Raw genomic sequence first — 25,920 nt, 5'->3', positions numbered from 1 at the left:
CAAATGTAGGATGACATCAGAAAAAAGTGCAGAGAGAGAGAGAGAGAGAGAGAGAGAGAGAGAGAGAGAGACAGAAAGAGGCTGAGACTGAGTGTTCCTTTTCAACCAAACCCAGGCCAAGTCATTAGCCTCACAAATGAGGTAAGTTCATGAGGGGAAAATGGACACAGCATCAGAGTGAGTGTCAGAGCCGCACACTTTCTGATTAGCTTTGCTCACTATCATTCTCTAATAGCCTGTGCAGACGACACAATTTTTTTTCTTTCACGATTATCTTTTACGATTGACCATGTCATGCCAGGCGATCAGAGAACCACAAAATCTTGCCGCATCTTGGTCGTACATTACAAGACATTACAAGATCATCTATCGTGGCCTTCCTGTCGCGAGTTGTAACAGTGTCAGTGTCAACACTGGAGTAGTATAGCCTGGGTGTTCCCATGCTGCCTTGCGCGCGATTTCATTCACGCTGCTAAGGCAGTCTGGAAACTACCGCCCAAATGTTTGCCTTAGATAGGGGACCAATCACAGAACAGGGGGGAAAGCAAGACTATGATGAGCTATGCAGACGCGACAATGGAAATTTGTCGGCCACGACACAATCGTGGCAAAATCGGGCTGAAATTACAGTACAGGCCATAAGATTAAAAATAAAAGCCATTTTCACTGAGGTCGCCGTCTATAGCACTGGTCATCTCTGCACAAAGTGCTTTTTTGCTTTCAAAACACAAAATCATTGTATTCTTACTATAATTTTCTAACTATTAGCCGCAGCTTATACCTTGATTTTGCAAAGTTTCTTCAGCTATGAGGTGAATACAACGGGGGCAGTTAATACGGTATTACTATGGTTTTGCTTCTTTTGGCTTGCATAAAAAAAAAACGCAGCTCATTCCCAATGCAGTTAATACACAGGGAATTCCTGTCATAGCACCATCAACCTGAGCGCACAGCACCTCCTCTTGTCTTCAGCTCCGCAATGTGCTTGAGTCACACATATACCGACAGACAGGAAGTGTGTGTGAGTGACGGGGTGATGAATGGTGCAGATCGGCCTGCTTATCTCCGTGCGTGACTCAGTCTGTGCAGGTCCAGTGCACAATGTGAGAGGCTCGAGATAGGGGCGCCTTTAGGCTAACGCTAACACAAGCGCGCTGACGCTACGCTACGTACCGGCTTGCATATCCAAACATCCTGTGTCCCAGGAGTAGCACATGACAAAGCACCTGATGTACTGGATGCGGTGGGGGCGGTGTAGTACATCAACAAACTGTAAATCAACAAACTCACATCACCGCAGTAGGGAGTGGAGTGTGTGTGCGTGCGTGTGTGTGTGTGTGTGTCTGAGGACAGAGGGCCATGGATCACTCCTACTCCGCATGCTTAGATGATTAGTTTGGAGGGTCGGCCAAAACCACCAGTTCAGTGTCCATGCTCAGGTCAAGGTTGCTTCCTCCCACTACTGCAAGCATGTACACAGATACACGGACACACACACACACAAAATTGATGCTGTTTCAACACGCCATTGGGCACTGACCACTGCTGATATCCAGGATTTGCGCATACATGATAACGCAGAGAGCACTCACAGCTGTTCTAGGAACTGGCTTAGTGCAGAACATGGAGTACACACACACACAAACACACACACACACTCCACGACTCCACAAACAACTAGCTGTGTAAAAACTGCCTTTCCATAGAGGCCAATTATCAAGGTGTGGATAATTGTTTGTTAGTTTATTTACACCTTTGCCTCGGTCATGGCCCATTCTGGAGGTAGAGACAGCGAACAGCCCTATGAAGGGTGTTTAGACTTAAAACTACATCATGGTATGTTTGGTATTCAAAAACATGAAAGTAGTGCTAAACAGTCCTATCGTTTTGCCACAATAAACAACAGCATAAGGTCTTGAAAGCCAGAAATGTAAGTATGGCAAAGTGAAACGGTAAAGCATTCCAAATAACTAGGGTAAAAAAAGAAAAACGGAAATTTATTAACAAATGATTGTAAAATTCTAGTGAAAATGCAAACACAAACGACGGCTGATGATCATGCCAATGGCTAGCCTGTTATCACGGACGGTATGATATGAGCCCGGCTGCTGCTGCTGGGTTAATGATACTCAGAGTGTGTGAGGGCAACACGGCGGGGGCCAACGAACTCGTAAGCCTCCCTGAAGACATTTCAGGCTAATGGGTAGGGTGCCTGGTATGGGAGGTGTGTGTGTGTGTGTGAGAAGTGTGAGTCTGTCAATGTATCTGTTCATGGAACAAGGTAATGTCGGGGACATACAAAAGCATATGATTATCCTGCCAATAGATGTGTATTTATCTACCAATGTACAACTTTGCCATTTGTAGTCTAAATGATCATCCACTGAATCTGATAATTCCACTGTTCCCATATATATTTCATTCTTCTACTATCTACCCTAAATACCATTTAAAGTACTATGAAAATGTTTTATCAATAAAGCATTGTATTTGCAGACAAAATATTGATTGATGCCTCGTGGAAACAAAAAATTTAGTATGTAGTTCAAACTAGTGTTCAAGTCAAACGGAAAACATGTTGGTATTCCATCCTACAAATTTTGATCAGGCTAGGAATACTACTTTTATGATTTTGTAATGTGTAAGTAAATGTTTACAGGTGTTACATTTTGGGACCTACACAATTATGCAGCAAAATCTGAGACCGTGCACAGGCCATTTTCATGAATTCTGTCTGATTTGACATGGGACTCACCTAAACAGCAAAAAACGAAACTGTTTATCGTTCCCCATTTTGAAACTGCTGCGTGCATATCTACTTGTGTGCGTGCCACGAGTCTGGACATACATGCACGCATATGTTCACAAATAGACACACAGCGCGCACAAATGTAGACACGGCCGTGTGTGTGTGTGTTGTGGTGTCAGACAGCTTTGGTGTGTATGCAGTGTGTGTGCATGTGTACACACTCAAAAGGCCAGAGGGGTCAGGGTACTAGCGACCAAACAGAAGTCCAGAACGTCTCCTCTTCTCCTTGTAGCCACAGCAAAAGATCATGTAACACGGTGCATTAGCGCTAGACGCTAGCGCTGGAGACGCTAACGGAGAGCTGCTGTTCGGAAGAGGTGAACTGTACACCCAAGCCCCCTTTGTTGTTGACTTTGTTGTGTAATAACTTGGCCTCAGGCCAGGGGGGGGGGGGGCATGCAAAGATCGTTCAGGTCGATGATAGACACAGACCGACGGGAGAAGTTTAAAAAGAACTCAAAGTGCTCTGGCAAGCGAGAAAGTGTGTGAGAGAGCGAGAGAGACACACATACACACTAGTGTGCACAAGCGAAAGAGAGAGAGAGAGAGACACACACACACACACACACTGGTGTGCACGAACGAACAGCAGACTGTTACAAAACAAGCAGGCCACCACGTGTGCGTTTTGGGTAAGAGGGGATTGATGGCTTCCCTTTCCCATGAGCTGCTGTCGCCCGGGGGAATTAGGAGGAATCCCTCCCTCTACCCCATGGCCTAGTCTCATGGCTGGGCCTGAACAGCCTGGAGCCCCAGTGAGGCCTAATCCCCAGGCATGACTCAACCCTGACCAGCCGTTTTCCCTCTGGGAGGGGGGATGAGCCAGACGTTAGCATTACCAGGTGTTCACTAACAACGCTTCGCTCACTACGCTTGCGCGCACTCCTCCTTGGCCTCACGGCCTGCACACATACAGCGAACAGGTGGCACTAACGCTTCACAGGTGGCTCAAAGCTCTTTTGCTCTTTTCCTGTGAGGAGCTGTCAAAGTGCAACTTCAGCATGCGTGGCTTACAGTCTGTGACAACGTTGCGCTCAAAAGTGCTGGCTTTAAGCAAAGGACAAAGATAGCACTGGCTGAGAAAGTGTAGCATGTCATCATATGGCTGTATTTATCTTTTAAAAGGTGTTATGCTGAGAAGTGACCATAGCGGACAACCACTTCCCACACCAAACAGGCGCCGGCCATCAAACCTCCGGTCCTGTGGTTTTGAACAGGGCCTCATGGGACTGAAGTTGCAGGAAGTGAAAATTATGCACTCAGGGTGCATTTCCTTAAAGCTTCTACATGTTACAAGCAAATTATCTGTTCGAGGAGCAGGCGAGACGGATGAGCAGTTGCTTGCACTTCTCTCTTTGCACATCAAAATAGTCTCCTGAAACATCCGTGCTCAATGCTGCTCAATACTCACAGTTACAGGAACGCTAATTAAATCAAAAAATCGCGTCAGCTTCCTGTGCTCTGAGCTTTCAAAGCACGTAACCAGGCACTGGATGAGTTTCCATTTAAGATTGTTTGATTTTGGTGTGTTTGACTAAACGGATTTTGACACCATTTGCTTGGCAGCACCGTTCTTCTGACACATAAACAGCCCCTAAGAAAACGTCAAGAACTTGGCATCGAGAGAGGAGCATTGCTCCAAACAGCTCGATGACATCCAGCTTCTCTGACGGATTCTGGATCCACACCCATGACATCAGCATTCTGCTGAGGAGGCGGCAGCCATGGCTGTCCCTGAAGAGCAACAGAGAGAGTGTGTGTGTGTGTGTGTTGGGGGGGGGGGGGGGGGCACTTTAATCCCCCTGAGGAGTGGCGGTGAGTGGGAGCTGCCTGCCTGCGAACGCGTCCCTGAAAACACAGTGTTGATCTCTGCACCGGCCAGTGTTGGCCTCCGATGTAGTCCGACATGTTCAGTGTGTTTGGTGCCAAGGGAATACTCTTAGCAGAAAAGCCGCTACGCAGGAGGCTGGCTTAATTTTGGAATCCCACTCTGGAAATCTTGAGGAAAAGTTGGGTGATTTAAGATGAAACAACTCCGAGGATTGTGTGTGTGCATTTGTGTGTGTGTGTGTGTGTGTGTGTGTGTGTGTGTGTGTGTGTGTGTTTGCTTGTTTTGTTTTGCTTTATTTTCAAAGCCCACTAACCCGGTTTACCCTCCTCGGAGCTCTTGCACTATGAGAAGCTTCAAATTAAACACAGTGCCCTACTAAAAAGAACAAGGCTTCCATTCTTCGCTCACCGCAACAAGGCAAGGCCAGTGGTCTAGAGGGGGCTGCCCGGGTCAGCGATTAGCCAGCGATCTTAGCTTGAAACCCACCACTTACCCACTTCCTCCTTCTGCTTCTCTTTCCTTGACCTGCTTTCGTCTTCCTGTGCACTTCTTGATGACACAGGTTCTCACACATGCAAACCAAGGAGCCCTTGAAGACCAGGGCCTGTATTCACAAAGCATTTTATCTTACCACTAAGAGTACTCCTAAATCACGCTAGAAGATTTTAGCTAGGAGTTTTCCCTTAAAACTTGTTCACAAAGTCTCTCAGACCTACTTTTAGTAAGGAAAAATTCACCAGTTAGGAGCTACTATTAGCCTTAAAATTCTTTGTGAATATGGGCCCAGGTCAAACTGCAAAATAGCAGCTGAAGAGAAATTTTCCAAAATGCCATCAATCCATTAAAAAAAAAACAGTGATGAGTCATGTTATTTATTGTTTTTCAGGTAACGTCAATAATTAAGTGCTACTGTGTTGTTTTGACTGAATAAAGATAAGTCAAATAACAATAACCCAGTTACAGTTCCACAGTCCAATTACTTAGAGAAAAAATAAAAAAAAAAAATGGAGAAAATATACAGTGTTTTGGAAAAGAGCTCTTCAATTTCTTTTCAAAGAATCAGGTCTCTAATAGGGTTTAACGCAAGGGAAACACATCTGCCTAAAATGTGCTAGGAGGTTACAAAGAATATCTATGATGTGTGGGGAGACCAAAGGTCAAACTAGGTCCAAGGAGCGAGACCGGGGCAGTCAAGAGTTTTCAGTGCTTTCAGTGGTGAAAGTGACTAACTGTTTCGACGCCCATGTATCTTCTTCAGACTCAAAACAGAAGAAGAGGCATGGGCGTCGAAACGCGAGTCACTTTCACCACAAGAGGTGGAAAAGTCCAGTTCAGAAAGTAAAAGTCCTACCGCGTATCTGTGCCAGCCATTCACTTAAATGAGCTGATTCTAATTAGCAGAACTCTTCAGCCAGGTAGAGCAGCTAATTGGTGAGATCACCTGTGTTAAGTGCACAGGTAAAACCAATACATGATTGGACTTTTACCTTCTGAAGCCGGAGTTTTCCACCTCGGTTCACTACTAAAAGCACTGAAAAGTATCGAGTGCTCCAGTCTTGCTCCTTGGTCCTAGTTTGACCCCTGATCCCCACTGATCCCCATGTCCTGTTCCGTAAGCACCCACCAGCCAGGCAATGAGTACCAACCTATGATACCTATGCTACACTTATACACTCAGAATGAACAAAATATATTCAAAATAATGCCCTGCTTGATTTGTTTCTCTTGATTTGTTGTGTGTCGCTTATGATTACTGTCTCGTGTTACGGGTTTAGAAGTTGATAAGGGTTGGTTCCCATCAGTCCAGCAAATGATTTAAGCAAATTAAAAATGTGCCAGGTGCTTGGTTAACTGTTAAGACACAGCGGTTGCAGAAATAACCCCTTACAAATACACAACGGAGACTCATAGACAATGACCAACCAATTACTGGTGGGGATGAAATCACTGCCCCAGGGTGATTTTCTCAAAGTCTGCAAAGCCAGATAATCTTGGAAAAGTTCATGTTTTTTAAAAGAATTAGATCTCTTAGTACAACTTTGAGTGGCAGAACACACACATTCATAACTGGCCTTCATCAGAGGGCAAACAGAGAACAAGGAGATATGTTGCCGAGAGAGGAAGTGAGGTAAGAACTTCCTATAGCACTTTATCATAGCAACTACTTCATATAAATCAGACAGCGGAAGGAGGTTTCACATCCTCTTAAAAAAAAAAGAGGCCCACGCATCCATTCTCTTAACATGCCACTCATTTGACAAACAAAAGTTTCTGCTGTGCAATTTAATTGGACAAAGAGGGCATATTATAGCAGATGTAGAACGAAATTGGACTTTCATGGACTGAGCATCCTGTGGAGCTACCTCATTATACTCTCTTCATGGCACGCAGGGTGGATCCAATTCTCCAGGAAGTATGCCAGAACATTTCAAACATATCCAATCAAATTTTGTTACTTTGAATTTGAGCCCGTTTACGGTCCTAATAGCCGACATTTTGTACCAATAATCTAAGTTGTTCAAACTGTGGCGATGTTTCTGACTCTCTGCCTCTTATTCGTGACGTCAGTTACAGCTTGTTAGTGCATCGTTAGCGTCGGAGGTCAAAGGTATTATTGGAGGCAGTTCAAAGGGGGCTTGCGGTGTTCCATCGGACAGGACACAACAAAGCCTAGTTGCTCCACTGAACTTTCTCTGGCTCAGATGCTACATGATCCACGAGACAGGAAGACATCTTGTGCTTCTTAAAGCTAGCCAGCACAACGGTGATGTGGGCTGTCACAACCGAGGACAGGCATCAGAGAGAATACACCAGTGCAACTTTAACAAAAACAAACCAAAAAAACCTTTATCATTCCACAGGAAACGCAGACACGGCTACCAGGTGAGTTCAGTCAGTCGTTCAATCCTACTTCCTTCCAGCGGAACACCCATGTGAGAAAAAACCACAGCCATTGCAATCTCCCAACCGTGGTTTATGTACACAAACACAGCACAGGTGGACTAAAAGTGTGACAAGTTCATACAACTTAGCCTATCAACTGGGACCAATACATGGGAGGACACTTGACAGGCTGTCTTGTCGCCACTGTCTGAGGAAAAAATTAGGATCCTGGCACTTTGCTTCCCTGTGGTCACACATAGGGCCTTCATGTTGAGCTGAATCCCCAGTGAGGAAAAAAAGGAACCAACACTTCTGTGGTCACCAACTTATTTTACACTCAACAAGGCTTGAGATGGCAACTAAAGTGCACCATTTCCTTCCCTGTTAGCAGTCAGTGTCGACCAACCCAAAGGGTAACAGATCTCCCTGTCACCTGATACATTGACCCTGCACTTGCCCACAACCACTATGTTCTAACAACAATATGTCTTGTTTTTGCCTCTCTTTTTCCTTTTCTGTCTCATTGAAAGAATTCAGACATTGAAAAGACACTGCACTAAGTGTTCTATGTAGCTATTTTACCTTACAATAACGGCTTCAAACTCATGCCTCACTGTCTCACATGAGGAGAATGGAGTCTTGGACATTGCAGATACGTGCCCAAATCGCCCCAAAAAACGAGCACCAAATTCAACAGAAAGAACCAGGATTTCACTGTGGTATCGTTCCAGTATTGAGTATCGATGTATTTACGGCATGTATATTATATCAAAGTCATAATTTTGGTATCGTGACAACACTGACTTACAATAAGGAGAATGGAGTCTTCTGGAGATGCATGCCCAGATCACCTGCCATTGCAGGTGTGACGTTGTTGACGCAAGTAGGCGTATGACTCCTTATGTCAGTATTAAACAAATTGGATACCAGTAGGACGAACATGGACGAAAAGGGGAATTCCAACAGTGTGTTACTTACTATGCAAACATGGCAAAAATGTCACAAATGTATAAACATGAGGGCGAATTCATGATAAGTCGGATGGAGAGCGCGAGGCCCGAAACTGCCTCATTAGCTGGTGAAAACGTCGAATAAACCACGTAAAAGGAGAACTAGAGTGCAGATATTCCTTGATATTTTTTACAGATAAATCATGATGACCATTAGCAGGGAATGTCAGCAGGCTTTGAGGAAGAACAGAGAGGAGAAGAGTCTAATCTGCCTCAAGAATTGATTGACGGTTCTACTTTCTGGAGCCTAGTGCCTGGTCTAACATCTTGGACCAGGGCCTAAACTCTCAGGTTACAGCTGCAGCATCTACATGGATCTGGCAAAATCCCATAATCTTACACAGCTACAAGAATTTTGCAAAAGCTTATGCTAAAGCAGGCCAACATCAATCACATCCACAAATGAATTCATCATTGAATTCTATCACAAACAGATACAGACACACACCATGTTTCAACAGCAATTTAACGAGCATGACAGTCAGTTTTTCTGCTAGTAGCTTATCTGTGAAGTTGAAGTTAAGTATGTGAGGCTATTAAGAGAGAGAAAGAGCTCATAACTATTGAATTGAACAGTTTTGTGGAAAAGTGACAGTAAGTATATAAGTTTAGTATGAATGTATAAATATATTACACACACACACACACACACACACATATATATTGTGTATATATACACACACACACACACACACACAGGGCCTTGGGTTCTGCACACACACATACACACAAACACACAAACAAACAAACAAACAAACAAAAACAAACAAACAAACAAAACAAACAGGAGGTTTAGCTTGGACTCACCAAGAGGAAAGGACACCCTTGGGATGGCACTGGCCTGACACCATCCGAGCACAAACAGCAGCGTGAGAACAGCCCAAAGGGAGGCCGACCGGGCCGACTGGGCCATCCTGGCCAGAGGGTGGCAGAGGCAGGTGGCAGCGGAGGGGCAGATGGCGGAGCGACGATGCGGGCGAGAGGGCAGACGAGCCTAGCGGAGAGCCTAGCGTAGACGCGTGGAGCGCTGGTCCTCGGTGTCAGTGTGGAGACGCCCACAGCACGTCCTGGGTTCACGGCAGGCTGCAGTCATTTCATCTGTCAAAACAAGAGAGGGTGATGATGAGGCTGCAGAGAGGCACCCTCCCACTTCAGTGGTGAGTGGGTGAGAGAGAGAGAGAGAGAGAGAGAGAGAGAGAGAGAGAGAGAGAGAGAGAGAGAGAAGGGAAGAGAGAGAGAGAGAATGAGTAAGAGAGAGAGAGAGAGAGAGAGAGAGAGAGAGAGAGAGAGAGAGAGAGAGAGTGTGTGTGTGAGAGACAATGTGAACAAGTGAGAGATTTGCTTCTTTATCCATCTTTCAATTAGTTAACCTCTTAACCTCACATGCCTAATTCATACTACAACTACAGGGCAACTAGTAAACCTCCTTCAAGAACAACAAGAACATGTGAGTCACAGTGGGAATCAGAGAGACAGATGATGGTATCCACGATGGGTGGGTGTGCTGCTGTGAGTGTTATGATTCATTTCTCCTGGTCTTGGGCCGGGCACTGGATAGGCATCCTTCCTCATTCGTCTCATCTCCTACTCGCTGGGTGGAAATGAGTCATGTGACACCCCCCCCTCCCCTCCCCCCCACCCCCCTTCAAGTCAAAGCGCCACTTCATCTGTGGCCTGCCGTGGCCTCATGTGACGGAAACACTGCTCAAGGGTTTGGTTTTGAGAAGCTCGAAACTATGGTGGAGGAAGAGAGAGTGGATACAGGTCAAGCCAAATGACCCCCCCCCCACCCCCAACCCCCCTGTAGTCCTTTAGAAGTGTGCTTGTAGGCCAAAGGCTACTTCCTCAGGGCCATGCTTTAAGGAACTGGTAATGAGCACCAATTCATCATTTGAACAAAGAGGCATTGGTGATATTGATTAAAGTTGATGAGGCAAGCAAGTAACAATACTGCCATTATTTCAAGGCCAACACCAATATGTGATGATACTTATGAAAAGCAGAGAAACAGTAGAACTTTAGTCAACTTGCAGTGTCTGCAGTGTCAGGCATCCCCGTATTGCATATTAACATGATGCAATCAGTGTACGCCACCATATACATTTCAAAACCAAAGAATGGCCAGAAAAAACGGAAACAAAATCATCCCAATCATGAGATTCGGACGAGTCATGTGACTTTGAACCAACAGAGCCCGAAGGTTTCCAATTGCTACCCTACATTTCCCATTTTCACAGCAGAGCCAGACTGAAGCCTAAAAGGAAATGAAACCCTGTACGAACCCTGACCCTGCCGTTTAGGACACAGGAAATCACTCCCAGATAACGGCGCGCTGTGGAACAGAGATGAGCCAGATCTGGGGCGGGAGCCAAGAACGCGCCATCATCATCTGCAACAGGCTCGAGTTCCACTCGGCTTTCCTTAAAAGATGCCTCGCCGCTGCCAAACTCAGAGTCGACCCTATCGCTGCCATACACATAACAGGATTACGGCGCGATACTGCAGGCGTCAGGATTAACACAGATATGTCGGCCTTTACACAGCTGCAGGCCAAAGGGGAGTGGCCTCTCCAGAGTCTCAAGAGTGCGCGGGCAGGAAAGGGTTAACGACGGCCTGGGATACAGCCAGCCATTAATTCCATTCATTAAGCAGCTTCAGATGCAAACAACGCTCAGCCAAATACATCCACTGATTATATAGCCTTTACTATAAGGCGGCACATATATAGACACAAACTAAAGACGTTGAACTGAAACAACTGATTATGGGTGATAAGGTCCACAACAACTGGTGCCACTGATCAGTTAATATCCGGTACAGTAAGACTGCAAGTACTGCTGGCCTAACATTCACTGACAATTAGTGCTGACACCCAACACATAAGCAGGAATAGCATTTCGAAAAGGTTCTGAACATTTTTTTGCCGTTAAAGAACTAGACTGACATACGGTCCACCACTTCATATGTTTGTGTGGTAACTCAAATTTGAATTGTTTGCACGTAAGAAAGCCTACTGTTGATTACTGCAATTGGTAAAAATCTGCACTGAACCTAAAGTGCTGAACTTAAAAAGGTCCAGTGTGAATAGGAATACAGACAAAAACCCAAACCAAAGATGCTGAACCGACATAGAATATTACAAATGGCGACCATTAAGGAACCATCAGTGAGAAGAGATATTACTTGTGTTGATGAAAGAAGTTTGACAGCTCGATACACATCAGCTCTACAGCTCCTAACCATAACCACAAGCACTGCCACAGCCACATCTAACCTCACCATCGGTGATGAGAACCATGTGAGAGAGTTCTGGGTCATCTTTCGGAATCACAATGCTGTACATCACACAGTAGAAGACTGCCACCTGACAGTGAGTCAGAGGGCCAGGATGACTGACACCTTCTATGACTTTGGTTTAAGAGGGCCAGCCCTAGCATGGCTGACGAGACCACATCTCAATGAGACGTGGTCAGGCAACCAAACGTTAATTTTTTTCGTATTTGAAAAAAAATGCCCAGATCCGTTCATTGGGCGCCACGCATGTCTATCAAATGTGTCTGTGCATAGCTCATCATCGTCTTGCTTTCCCCCTTGTTCTGTGATTAGCTCCCTATCTCAGGCAAAAATGAGGGCTGTAGTTTCCAGGCTGCCTTTGCCGTGTGAACGAAATCACGCGCAAAGCAGCATGGGAACACCCAGTCTAGGCCAGCCCAGGACTGCTTCGAGAGCTCATAGAATCAACACTATTAAGTCAATGTTACTCTCTTCATCATTTGTGATATTTGTGATAGCTCTCCACTCTGTCTGGGATCAGTAACAGTAACAGAGGGGAAAACAAATATAGACTCTGACATGGTTCCCAGAAATGCCCGAGGAACTTCAGAGAATTTCTGAATTGCCTCATCTTCAGCTGATTCTGCAAGAACAGTGCCGGTAGTTTCACACTAGAAATGACTCATCCACAAAAAAAGACACATCCCCTGATCCATTACTTATTTTCTGGTCACAAGCCACAACACTAATTTTTCAATCAACATCTGCAAGTGGATCATCCTCACAGTCCCAAAAGAAAAGAAAAGCACAACAACACTGCTTACTTCACATAAAGGGCCAGTTTATTGACGAAACTGACATTTTGGTCGGTCAGACCTTCATCAGAGTAACCAGTTCATGCATTACCTTCAAAATTCCCAAAATGGCCTCCAATTGTGATGATCTTAACAGTCAACTGCAAAAGGCCTGGGAGCCTATACGAGCTCTTCCACCACAGTAATCCCAATCAAAGCTTCCACTCCGAGAGAGGGGATGAGACACCTTTGGCATATCAGTCTATTTTAATCTGGCTCGGCACTGGAGCGGCCTACCGACTCCGGTCCACAACACCTAGCCCGAGGGATCAGAGAGGCTAACGCTGACCAGTGGACTGCCCTGGCCGCCACTCCGCTGGACTGGGCTTCAGTCGCCATAATGGGTTTAGCTATGGGAGGCCAGGCCAGCCTTTTCCAGCTCGGAGTGTAAATATATCCAGCAACTGCCAGTGGCTGGGGGGGTTGATTACGTGGAGTCACTTACCCAGCCCCCTCCAAAGTCTCACACACACACACGAGCGAATGCATGCACACACACACACACACACACACACGACCAAATGCCCCGTGGGGTTTTGGAATTCTTTCTGACATACAGGATTTCTGTCAGTGTGAGAAAAGCAAACCACACCCAAATCCAGTGGCCATGGGAATCACCCATGTGCCAATCCACAGGCTCACGCATGCGTACAGCCACGCGCACACACACACACACAGTCACAAAGATAGGCATACACAAAAGCACAGAGAATTTAAACGTGTCATTAGTGTCAAATCACCACAAATCACCCTTGCTCATCATCCCATTCCAATTGACTCCATCTCCCTCCCTCTCTCTCCCCCTCTCTCAAACTCTCTCTCTTTCCCCCTCTCTCTATCTCTCCCTCTCTCCCATTTGCCAGTAAGCCGCCTTCTTCCACAGATAGCTTTTCTTTCTGCCTCCAAACCCCATCTCTCTCTCTCTATCATTTTCTTCCTGCCGCTACCTCTCCCACTCTGCTATTTGTGCATCCATCTACCCTGACTCTTCGCCATCCAGCTAGCCTTCTCTGCACGGACAAACAAACACCCCAACTTTCCATCCATCCTTTCTTCGGTTTTCCTTTCTTTCATTCCTCTCTCCCTCCCTCCCTCCCTCCCTCCCTCCGTTCTCTGGTCTGTGTAATTCTGCAGATAGTAGAGTTGCATTGCTGGGGTGAGGCCTGCACATGGGCATGCAAGGCCACATTCTTCTTCCTCTCTCTACGCCACGCACCTCACAGAGATCAGAGTGTAGTGTAGTGTAGCCGTAGAACCCGTGTGTGAGGGGGCCTTTTATCAGATGGCCCCGGGTGTGTAGAGGGATCATCAGACGCGATCAAGATGGCTATCTGCAACACAACCCGTTTCTCCACAAAACCCGCGACTCGTGATAGTGTTACGTAAGTGCCCACAGGGGGCTAGCATTATGCATATATATTCCCGCCTTAGCTACAGAGACAACTCCACCTGCATACCTCAGTGTACCCCACCCAGCTTGGCCTTGAAAGAAGACTGGGGGGGGGGGGACCAACACCTTGTCTATATATATATGCTGCGTCTCCTTTTGCCAATGGGACTTCAACTGACCACTGAGGCGGAACCTATCAGGAAACCAGCAGAAGAGGCACTACATGGAAAGCCCAGCTACGCCCAACTATGGAAAGTCCAGCTGTGCACACTTTCACCTGAGTCCAATCTCTTGAATCTTTTAAGGATTTAAAGGAAGGGTTCAGAAAAAAAAACATTACTGTCCATCAAAACATGACAACATTAAATTGAGTTAGAGGCTCATGGTGGCTTGGGTTAGAGGGACATAAAAACTAAAATGACATTAAAATATAGACAAAGACCATAAAAAAACAATAAAACTGGAGGCTGTGTGAAAAACAAGCCTCTAGCAAACAGGTGGAAAGGGGCAGCCTTAAGTGGGCCTTGAGCGGTCCCGTACAGCCACAGTTGCCTGATGGAGGTTGGCAGAAGCACGAGGCAGAACCAAGACAACGAAACAAGAGGGAGTAGAGAACAAAGAGATGGAGACGCTGAAGGGAAACTGAAGGCAGAGAAGTGAAAGCGGGAAAGAAGAAGAGGCAACCGGAACAGGTAAGGTAGGCTGCATACTGCAGCTAGCTGTATACGATTGAAATCACTAATATCACAGGTCTATGATGTGGGCTGTGGTAAGAATGATACCACCACTGCAACTCTAAAAAATTCTTGAGGCGGAGAGTGAGTGACTGTGTGTGTGACTGTGTGCATGTGCGTGTGTGTGTCTGTGTGTGGGTGCGTGTGTAACATGATGACACCCTGTACTCTTTCTGAGATGTCAAGCACGAGACACTGTATACACCCTACATCACTGCCTGCATGCAAACATGCCCATAGACGCAAGACCATGAGCCATGTCTTCAAACCACAACACCAAAAGTCATGCAAAGCACAGTCAAATGTAATCCAATATGTAGTCTAATGAATAGAAATGTAATAAGATACTGATCAAATTACAGACTACTTGAAGACTAAGTTTGGAAAAAAACAACATACAAATAAAAGTAAAACGTACATACAAATTTCGTCCAATGACACACAACAACAAAAACTGGCTCTTGGTGTTCGGTGTTTTCAATTGGAGATGAGATCTTCCCCAGCCCAACTATGAACCACTGATCATTTTGTTTACGATTAGCTTAATTACAGTGGTAAACAGGGATCTTGTGGCAAACCACATGCTCTGCAATTCCCAGTTTTCCTAAAACCCCATGACACGACATTCACAGGAATGCAAACTAGCCCACTCCACAAAGCCCTGCAATATTTCAGATCCCTTCTTTTACACTACCAGGATTGGGAACCGAAATTTTAGGGACCGAACACGCAAAAACCTTAACTGATCAGAAAAATAAAGCCTAAGGCTTAGAACATTACTAAATACTTAAGACATATTTCTATTCCATCTAAACATTTGTACCCCTATTGTTGGAATCAGAATGAATAATCAATAGAATCGATAAGCTAAAACAGAATCGATATAATTTCAACAACACCCAACCCTATCCACTTCCCATAATGCATTACCCTATCAAGTGTACAATTTGTTGTGCCTTTTTGTACAGACACGTGTGCTTATCTTGAGAGTCTTGGCAGATGAATCTGTGTATGAGCGCGTGTGTGCGTGTGTGTAGCCCATTCAAGCCAGCCTCCCACACACTGACATACTCAAACACTGGGGCAGATATCTAATCTGTGAAAGTGACAGCAACAAGTCCCCCCTCCTCCCCCTCCTCCTCCAGGCATGCGCCTCCACACTCCAGACTCCAAAACAGCCCGTTAGAACAACAAGGCGCTTGTGTAATTAGTGGACTTCGACAGGACAGGAGGCCTAAAGGCCTGATTTGGGGGGAGGCTATTATTAGCCAAGAGGAGCGCAGGCTGGCGCGCTGCAGCCGCCAAATCAACATCTCAAAGACAAGAGCTCCGCTCAAGTTTTAAATGAAACTGAACATCCTTTTCATCTTTATCAGACCAGGGCTGTGTCTCAAACCGCATACTTCCGTCAGCACACTGCTAGTGTGCATTGAGCGATCACTTAGTTCCGTAGTGTCCACTTCTCGATGGCTAGTAAGTATTGTCCCAATATCTGCACTACATACTTACACTAGGTATTTGAAGTGTGCAAGCCGGAGGTTTGAGACACAGACCAGATCTTAATCCTTAGATAGTGTGTTTGTGGAGAGACCAATAGTCAGACATTGATCTTTGCAGGATCTTTGCAGCTCTTTGGTAGGCAACAGGCAATGCACGGAAGGCTGTTCAGGTACTTATTTGTATCCGGCGGAGCCAGGTGTGTTTAAACCTGCCACTATTGTTCATGTAATTAGTGTCTACACGGACCTAATCGGTTGTTGCACCTAGTGAATCAGCACATGGCTATGTTAAAATTGTCATTATTGGGCAAACCATATCTTCAGTGTTGTGTTGGAGTGAACATATGAGGAGCAGAATAAAACAGATGCAATTACAACACAGTTACCACTCCACTAGAATCAAATGAGGCACCTGAACAGCCTTCCGTGCATATAGCCTACTGATTTATAATACTGGAAAGGTATCTAATAGGGAAAAGGCCCTAGAGCACCAAACAGCAACTATGACGTGCACACACATGCACGCACACACCCAAAATAACACAGAAACAGAGACAAAAGCTGCCGAATCTAAAACCACAGACATTGAACTGTCACTTCAGGCAAAAGAAAAGCAGGTCTGTAATTCTGGCTTTGATGTGTGCCTCTGCCTCTGCCTCTGCTGCTGCTGCACTGACCAATTACACAGAATGATCTGTCATCTGAAACTCGCAGCCACAGCCACAGCCACAGCCACCTGAGGCCTTCTTACGACGGCAAGAACTGAAGTTACAGACAAAAAAAAACAAAACTTGATCTTCAAAAATAGATCCCCAAAAAAAGAGCACCTTGAGGAGGCTATTCTGGGCCAGAAGCAAGAGCAGGCTCCAGAGACCAATGAGGAGGCTCCGTAATCCAACTCGGCTCTGCTGCCAAAACACACAACCCAAAATGCTGGAGTCCCTCCTCAACTCAACAAGTCAACTCACTTAACTCAACCCCCTCCATGAAGTGCTGCCTGGAGGGAGTGATAGGTGTTGTGAACCCCGATGAAAGTGAGAAGATGGACAAAAGCAAATCGGGGAAGAGAGGGACTGGAAGGGGGAGGGGGAGGGGGTGGTGGTGGCGGTGTGTGTGTGTGTGTGTGTGTGTGCGGGAGGGGGGTGTTGGTGGTAGGGGGGCTGTAGGGTTAAATTAACAGGGTGGAGGCAAAATGATCTTCAGGCTGCCAAATTCTTCTTCATTTCACACCACCACGCCATGCCGTTTAGACACTAGGCTCCGAACAGCTTTAAAGCAAGGCTTGCTCAGACGGTCGGACACCACTATTTTAAAAGCAAACAGTCAATAAAACACATCAATGGACCAGATACCCTCAAGTTTATGAGATAAGGATGTCTGTCTGAAGAGAGTAGCGTGCAAAACATTAACATACAGATATGACCTCCCAACATACCAATGCTTGCTTAAGGCCGCGCGATATGCACGAATCGTTGCTTCAGGTTGCAAAACTTTTTCTGTCAGATTTGCAATAGAATACATACTTCTGATTGGTGTGTATGCCTAATGCATAAGAAGCATTATGCTTCTGTTAAGTGAGCCTCACCCAGGGGAGGGTGACATGAATATGACATCACAAATATGACAAGATTAACCATTGTGACAGAGTGGGACAAACTGCATGATTAAATGCAGTCTTGGCAATTAGCTAATTGCATTATTTCAAATTGCAACTCACTGCTCAGCACTGCTCATTTATTTCTTTCCATCCCTCTAGCAGAACAATTGCAGAGAGAAAGAGAGGGGATGAGAGAAAGGTAGAGGGAAAGAGAGAGCAAGAGAGAAAGGTAGAGAGAGAGAGCAAGAGAGAAAGACACAGAGAAACAGAAAGCCTGAGTTAGCAAGTGAATGAGTTTGAAAGAGAGAGATTTGAGAGAGAGAGATAGATAGAGAGTGAGAGAGACAGAGAGAGAGTGAGAGAGACAGACAGAGAGAGAGAGAAAGGGAGAGAGAGAGAGAGAGAGAGAGAGAGAGAGAGAGAGAGAGAGAGAGAGAGAGAGAGAGAGAGAAATCCCTCGGGAGACTGTTCATTCGCGTCTTTCTCCGGCCTTGCGAGTTGATGTGACAGTGAGAAGAGAGAGGACGGGGGATTCCTGAGGGGATAACTGGTGAACGGTGAACGGCAAACCGCCTGATCCCTACTCTAGGCCCCGGTAGGGTTGCCATAGCTACAGCGGATCTGGCTTTAGGTGTGTGTATGTAAGTGTGTGTGTGTGTGTGTGTACATACGTCTGTGTGTGTGTGTGTGTGTGTGTGTGTGTGTGTGTGTGTGTGTGTTTCACAGGGAGCATACTGCATGCATGGTCAGATTCAGAAGCGATGTGTCTTTGTGTGCATGTGCATGCGAGAGCGAGCAATGGAAGAGTGATATTCATGTGCATCCAAGAACCACCCAACTGCCACACACCAGCTCACTAGCAAGAGACCTGTGACAGCAGACTGGACAACTCATTACTCCGCTAAGACAACAAAAGAGGAAACCTTTTTGCAATGTTTGTAATTGTCACAAGGGATGGTTTTTACCATGTTGTAAGTCGCTTTGGTTAAAAAGCGTCAGCCAAATGAAATGTAATGTAATGATAGGCTATGGGCAAAACCATACCTCTACCTCCAGCTCCACAAATTGATTCTGATGCATAACAAAATATAGGTATTCACCTTCATGCAGTGAGTTGGGCAATATGAAAGGGGGCTTTGCGGACAGATCTGTATGTTAGCCAAAACACATCTTTGGGAAGTGAGTGTTCGTTTTCTGCCAATCACACTGTGCTGTCCATAACAAAATAACATGTGTGGGCCCAGACACACGGAGCCCCAGTCTATTTCCAACTTTCATGGAGTTCTTTTATCTTCAGATCCAGCCCAGCTTTCCCTGTACTTTATAGTTTGTCATTCGGTCCTGTAATCACCCTGGGTAGGATAAGTATGTCTGGGCAGATTATGGGTGAGCATCAAAACAACCAAATTAATCCCTAAAGATCAAAAACAAAAGGCAAACGTTATCAGCTACATAGTCTACGACAACGTGAAGTGAGATACATAGTATCTACATTCGTCACATTTCACATTGTTCACACTGTACGAAGCTTTTCATTTGTAAAACTAGTAAAAATCGTTCAGTGTCGTGCATCATCAGTGTTGAAAAACATAAAGTTACAAAAAATAAAGTGATGACACATGATGTTGACATAGACGTTAAATCGACGTCTTACATAACATTTAAAGTACGAGCCCATCCAGCCAATTCAGAAGAAAAACATTGAGCACATTCCACATCCAAAAACATTCCAGGCCAACTATAGGGCAACAGGCACGTGTTTTCCCAAACGTTTTCCTCGGCAACGTAGACTGTCGTGGCGAAAGCAAATGTTTGGAAAACACTGTTGAAGTTTTGGGGTGAAAGAACTAATACTTCTGTACGAGTAGGCTAACGCACGCATGGATACCCCAACATCAAGAAGAACAACCCGCAACTACTATCCCAACTGTTTAGATCTCTTCGTCACACATTGTTCACGCTTTTGTCAGCCCAGTGTTGCAGTTTCGCTCAAATTCTGAGAATAACTTAAAGATGTTCTACGTGTGAGATAATACTTGTGCATTTAAAAGAGGTTTCCAAAAACTGTGACTTACCTAAACTCGTAACTTACAGTATCCTAGGTTTGTGGTTGTACAAAAAACACACAACACCGTTGTAGTCTCTACCGCTCTCGCACAGTCACCACCACAGGTATGTTGGGTTGTCTCAGCTTGTTGAGATTTAGAGAAGGATTACGCGCAAAAGCGAATAAATCCTTGTAAAATCTAATTCGATTCTGAGGTGCTTGTACACACTTCCTAAATTTACGAACGACGCACTTGGTCTCCTTCTTTTCGCAGATCACATACTACTCCACTCACCCCAGCGATTCACTGATGAGCCAACCTCGCTAGCGCCACATCCTTCGCCAAGCAGGCTTTGTATTGTATACACAAGCATGCTGAACACACAATAATAGACTGGTGATGTCGCCATCTAGCGACCGCTTTGCAATCTGACCATAGGCCTACTCTAAGTATTTCAGGTAAATAAATATGTCCCTTAAGATAAATTGATGTCGCGGTCGTTTCTATTAGAAGCCAAATCAGCTGTGTTGTGCGCATGTTAAAGAAAACCAACAACGCCTAGATTATTTTGAGAAAAAGAATAGTCTGCCCGTCTAGTGCTAAACAATGATAAGGCTGAAACCACGTTTTGCTTTCAAATTGAATGATTTGACTAACAGATAATGCAACAAGTAACCAGATAATCATTATAAGAGTTAAAAGCTGAAAATAATAATAGCAATAATCATGGTGTGTAGTAGCCCACATATCACTGTCTAAATGCCATTATAACAATGCTGATTTTACCTGGCTTACCTGATCGTTGATAGGAAATGGGTTATTATTTGGGTGATTATCTTCGCTTTGAAATTCAGTGAAGTTATTGGGCAAAACTGCCACAATGCTGGTCTCGGAATTTCTTCATCTCAGAATTTCAGACTTGGCGCCATAGACACATGCTATCTTTCAAAGGCAGATGGGCGTACCTCACAGACGTCGATTGCTTCCACGCCTGAACCAGAGACGGTTAATAAAGTAACTAGGCAATTGCCTTAACATTTAAAACTACTCATGTTTTGTTTCTGTTACAGTTCTTGACAACAAATATAGTTTCTTTGTTACGTCTCGGTGTCGGAGTGACGCACCGGTGGCATTTATCACATTCTGTGGCTAGCCAAATCTAATGTCCATTCATTCTTTCCATCTCCACATTTACGCAGAGTAGGCACACAGACGACAGCTACCTGCAGTTGTTCGTAATTCAACGTTCACCTGGTTTCCAGTCAATTCTCTAATAGCAAGAAATGTTTCTCAAAAGAACTCTGGCTCCTCTTTTCTCTGCTGCTGTGCCTTGTTAGGTAGCTAGGTCATGCAAGCTGTGTGGAGAGGGCCAGGTAATATCCCTAATGACAGAAAAGAAGATTTTCAGCTTACCACCGACCTCGACACAGTGCATTGCACTAGCTGAGGTAGGCCCTACGTAGGCCTGCAACTTATTTGAACGCTGAAGTAGGCCAAGGCGTTGGGAAAATCATGTATGTTCTATGTCTTTTGTGCTTTGAGTTGTAAGGCTACTGTTCGTTATCAAATAATCTTAAAATGCAAATGGAGTAGGCCTAGATTTTTATTTTGAGAACATGCACCGCTTCGAGACGCTATCCAACTGATGATAAGCCAACAAGGCTACAAATAATAACATATAGCAAAATGAGAAGTGTGTATGTTTCATTGTCCAGGTATACGGCATGCAGATACCTATGGCAAATTGTGGCCTCAGGTTAATGAGTAAAGGGCGATCTCTGCTGGCAACTAATGTCAACGACTCCATGGTTTGAGTAATGAGAAGTTCGAAATAGTTTACAGTAGGCCTACACCAAATGTGTATCATACAAATGTGTATCACGATTTGAGAAATGCACCAAACCAACCGAAGAACAAAACTGTAATAGGGCCTAGTTGGCCTAGTTTTCTACTCATTTCATGATATCTTACAAAAAATCCCTATAATTTGCGAAAATCAATTAATTGAGAATTACAGCAAGTATTGTCTATTTAGAAAACATTTTGGTCAATCAAACATCGACCATCACGTCTCAACTAAGAGAGCAGAGTTTTTATGTATGAAAGGATAACCCTGGCCTTTTGCTCATAGACACTGCAGGACGTAGCGCATTACGCACTGACTGGCTGCATCAAATAGCGGGATTATGTAAAAGAGTAGGCTACACTCTTGGTACTAAGAAGGTATATGTGCTGGCCGCTGATCTATTTGACAGTAATGTGAAATATTTTGCCTATTTAACCTATAGCCTACAAAATCCAATACTAAATATCGAATTTGTGTGTAAACTAGAATGTTGGTACTGGTAGTTTGTCGATCCAATTTAGTGTTGATAATACATAGGCTATTCATAATACATAGCCTACATTGGATAATTCAAAGATGTGTTTTTTCAGTCTCCGTATGTGACGGCGAAACTCCCACGCACATAACCATATGCATACACTACACCTTAAAAGGCTCTGCGCATTAAGGATCCCGAGACATATCAGACAGAAGGATGAGCACCACTAACCATCATAAGGACTGGCGCTTACGGCTGATTCTTCTTTGTTGTTTCCTTAAGAGTACGTTTGGTTCGGAAATGTTTTTATAGCATTCTTAGCCTAAGACTAGGTTACTTATTTGTTCTTATTAAGATATTGGTAGGCTATAAAACATCATGTCATGCTTTAATTTCCTGTTCAATTATGCTTCATTTCAACAAATGTCATTGTTGCTCGTGTTCACAGCCCTTCATGGCTCAAGCTGGGATTCGTACCAGTCCCCTGATTTTGTAGAGGAGACGGTGGGTAACTCCATCACACTGAAATGTCACGTCGCAAACATCGGATTTGAAAACTCCTGCGAGTCCATCATTTGGGCTAAAGTACACCCAAGGACTGGGGAATTGGATGTCGCATACCCCGCGTCAGATGAAAACGTTGAGGCAGCCAACAACGAAACGACAAAATCATGTGATTTAATAGTTACAGGCCAGAGCCAGGAGTATTCTGGCATCTACTATTGTTGGGTTAAAGCATCGACTTTAAGAATTCAAGGAAATGGATCAACAGTGTCATTCACAGGTGAGCTCACTTTGAGTCCTTAAGTTAAAATCTCATATCTCTGGTCATTACCAGCGTTTGCACATATCTGTGTATGAATGCGACAAACTTTGTTGCAGGAACTTTAACTCCTTCTGTGGAGCTTTTTTCACCGTGGAACAGCAATGCCTCCAGACTCCCGTTTATCTGTTGGGCGAAAGGAGTTGTCCCATCACAAGTCCGTATTTTCTGGGTTTTGGAGGGGAGTGAATACAATGGACTCACTGAATCTATTTGGTCAAACAACAGTCACTCAGCAACTGAATTCACTCAAAGTCGGATTTGGTTCGCCGACTGGGACCTGGAACCTGGGATGAAGTGCACGTGTGTTGTCAACATAGGAGAGAGGAACATTTCAAAAACCATTCAATATCTGCCAGGTGAGTAGGCCTAGTCATGCTGAGGCGGTGATGCATTTCTATAGCAGATGAAGTCTGCCAACCCCCGGATAGCCTACTATAGTTACAGTGGCTCGGCATTTGGTGAATACACCCATACTAAAGTTGACTTTAGTTGAGAGAAATATAAAAATATATTTTAAAAAATCAACTGAAATCCAACCCTTAAGGGCACCTGTTTTCTTTGTGAATGAATAATGTATCGCAAATAAATAAATGTTCTTCCTTAAAATACAAGGGGTATACACCCCTATGTTAAATTCCCATAGAGGCAGGCAGATTTTTATTTTTAAAGGTCAGTTATTTTATGGATCCAGGATCCTATGCATCTTGATAAAGTTCCCTAGGCCTTTGGAATTAAAATAGCCCCACATCATCGCATACCCTTCACCATATCATCTCTTAATGCAAATCAAACCACCTTAGGCTAACTGAAATAAAACCATGCCAATCTCTAGGTATGGTGAATGGTATGTGATGATGTTAGGCTATTTTGATTCCTAAGGCCAAGGTAACCCACTCTCACAAAATACCCACGTCTCTGCCACCGGTCCGTCAGAAACATCACTGGTGTCCGATAGTGTGATGAAAAAGGTTGGGAACTCCTAAGCCGTGTCAATAAATCTCAGACTGTCCCTCCTGAACTCACCTAAATGTATTATGATCTTGTATGATATGTGTCAAGCCTACTTAAGATTCAGATTTAAGGTTGATAGGGTAATTTAGTTCGAAATGTGTGCTTGTTCAATTTTCAGAAATGATCTAATTATGTTGCCTACATTACATTACCATTTACAGGATCCGATCCTAACAGCGCGTGCTCAGTTCTTGTGTATGGAATCTCTTTCACATCACTTTTCATTGTGGCAGGATGGCTGCTGGTCTTTAGATGTCACGGTAAGAAGCCATGTAAACGCAGTCATTGAGTTGCCTTAAGCATTAAAAATGTGCAGCATAAAGCTGCATTGCCTTGCCTATCTAGTTTAATTATGACTCAGACACAATCAAAAATGCACAACTGCATGAATCTGTTGAGAAGGTACCTATGCACTTTAACAGTTATCTCATATCCTAGCAAAATCTTGTTTGTGTAACGACGTAAACTAATGTTCATTTCTCAGGGCGAAGAAGTAAGAAAATTCACAAAATAAACCACAGACAAAAATTCAGTAAGTGAGATTTTGGCCCTCACAACATAACCTCTTTGTGCAGGCCCCATTCATAAAGCTTGTTCTCTTGTTGATAATTGTTTGAAATTGAGGTAAATAAAGCTGTACAGTGTGTAAGTAAATCTTGGTGTTTTCTCAGGTAAACGTGGAACAGATACTATCAAAGGACCATCTTGCAATGTGCGTCAAGTAAACATCAGAGAATGAACAGTAAACTTTAATTGCATTGTGACGTTAAAGATAATTGTTCATCAGTATACTACACTTAAATGACAACTAATGCTTTTGATGTGGTTTGAAATAATTCTCAGGAAGTGCAGTACTCCAGTGTGAACAACCTCCATTCGCCAACAAGTGCTGGACTTCAAATGGATGATGTGGCAGAAACCAGAGCGGAAATTGCTTGTTTAGACTAGACGTGCCAACCAAGTCATGTTCGACTGTTCAGTGAATGACATAGCCTAAGTGTGACCGCTGACCAGAATGCTTTGCAAGCACATGCATCATGTTATTTGTTTTATAACTGAGTCATTGTTGACTTTAATGTTAAGTATAACGTGTAGTAATATCACCCATAAACTGACGCTAGGGTGACTTACTGTCAGTGTATATGTTCAGTGCAGAGTCACCCTGGGCCATTGTTGGGTATAAAAACACAGTGCCTTCCTGGTGAGAGTGTTGTGTAATCTGAAGCATTGCTGTCCTCCACCAATAAATGGTTAGATATCCAAATACTTCCCGATCTGCCTTCCATCTTCATTTCAGTGCATTAATTATGACCGCCACACTAGCAACGGTCATAATAAATGCAGGTTTGTCGGTTTATCCAGTTTTTTTTTTTCCTTCAGTAGATTTGTATCAACTCTTCCTGGGATACTGAAAGAGCGGGCTACGCGAAGCTTGGTGGCCATGTAGCCCCAAATGACACGGAACCATTTATTTTTCGTATTGATCGATCACCCACCCACCACACCGGGCACCATGATAGGAGGGTAGGCCGGACACAGTTTTCTGTGAATATGTCAAGAAACGTAGAGCCTGACCGTAGAGGATGACTAACTTTTTTTGCATGTTGGTCTCAAGGGGCCATGTGAACCTCATATCCACTCATTTGAGATACTGTACAGTGTCACCAGTTAAAGATGAAAAAGCAAAAATGAGGCATTGTAATGACAAGAATCTCTGGATGACAGGTTCAAAACGGCACAACATTTGAAGTGTAGTATCATTATGACACCCTCTGAATGCATGCCAAGTTTCGTGGATTCTGTTCATGGGGGGCCATATCAGCTACACACA

General features: G+C 44.4%; 2 protein-coding genes across 4 annotated transcripts in view; one reads left to right on the top strand and one right to left on the bottom strand.

Annotated features, from left to right (window-relative positions):
* Nucleotides 1–20,888, bottom strand: part of sema4ab (sema domain, immunoglobulin domain (Ig), transmembrane domain (TM) and short cytoplasmic domain, (semaphorin) 4Ab) — a 40,521-nt gene extending 19,633 nt beyond the window's left edge. The window contains exons 1-2 of one of the 3 annotated variants that reach the window (XM_062529052.1): nt 20,724–20,888; nt 9,341–9,631 (exon numbers count right to left, since the gene is read on the bottom strand). In XM_062529052.1, the coding sequence (XP_062385036.1) occupies nt 9,341–9,446 (106 nt within the window). In that variant the 5' untranslated portion in view covers nt 9,447–9,631; nt 20,724–20,888. The other 2 variants (XM_062529053.1, XM_062529051.1) reach the window with 2 other exon arrangements.
* Nucleotides 20,889–22,468: 1,580 nt separating this feature from the next.
* LOC134073122 (uncharacterized) lies at nt 22,469–25,348 on the top strand. Its single transcript, XM_062530105.1, has 7 exons — nt 22,469–22,535; nt 22,701–23,036; nt 23,135–23,434; nt 24,251–24,349; nt 24,574–24,621; nt 24,761–24,801; nt 24,933–25,348. The coding sequence occupies exons 1-7, from the start codon at nt 22,469–22,471 to the stop codon at nt 25,035–25,037; spliced, it is 996 nt and encodes a 331-aa protein (XP_062386089.1). The 3' UTR covers nt 25,038–25,348.
* The last annotated feature ends 572 nt before the right edge of the window (nt 25,349–25,920 follow it).

The sequence above is a fragment of the Sardina pilchardus genome, chromosome 24, assembly GCF_963854185.1.
Source record: "Sardina pilchardus chromosome 24, fSarPil1.1, whole genome shotgun sequence".
Taxonomy (NCBI): domain Eukaryota; kingdom Metazoa; phylum Chordata; class Actinopteri; order Clupeiformes; family Clupeidae; genus Sardina; species Sardina pilchardus.
Note: the sequence above shows the minus strand (reverse complement) of the source record. Positions and strands in the feature narration are given on the sequence as shown.

Coding starts and splice junctions, on each gene's coding strand:
- LOC134073122 (XM_062530105.1), top strand. CDS start 22,469: ATGAGCACCACTAACCATCATAAGGACTGGCGCTTACGGCTGATTCTT. Junction 23,435..24,250: donor AACCATTCAATATCTGCCAG/GTGAGTAGGCCT, acceptor TACCATTTACAG/GATCCGATCCTAACAGCGCG. Junction 24,802..24,932: donor TCAAAGGACCATCTTGCAAT/GTGCGTCAAGTA, acceptor AATAATTCTCAG/GAAGTGCAGTACTCCAGTGT.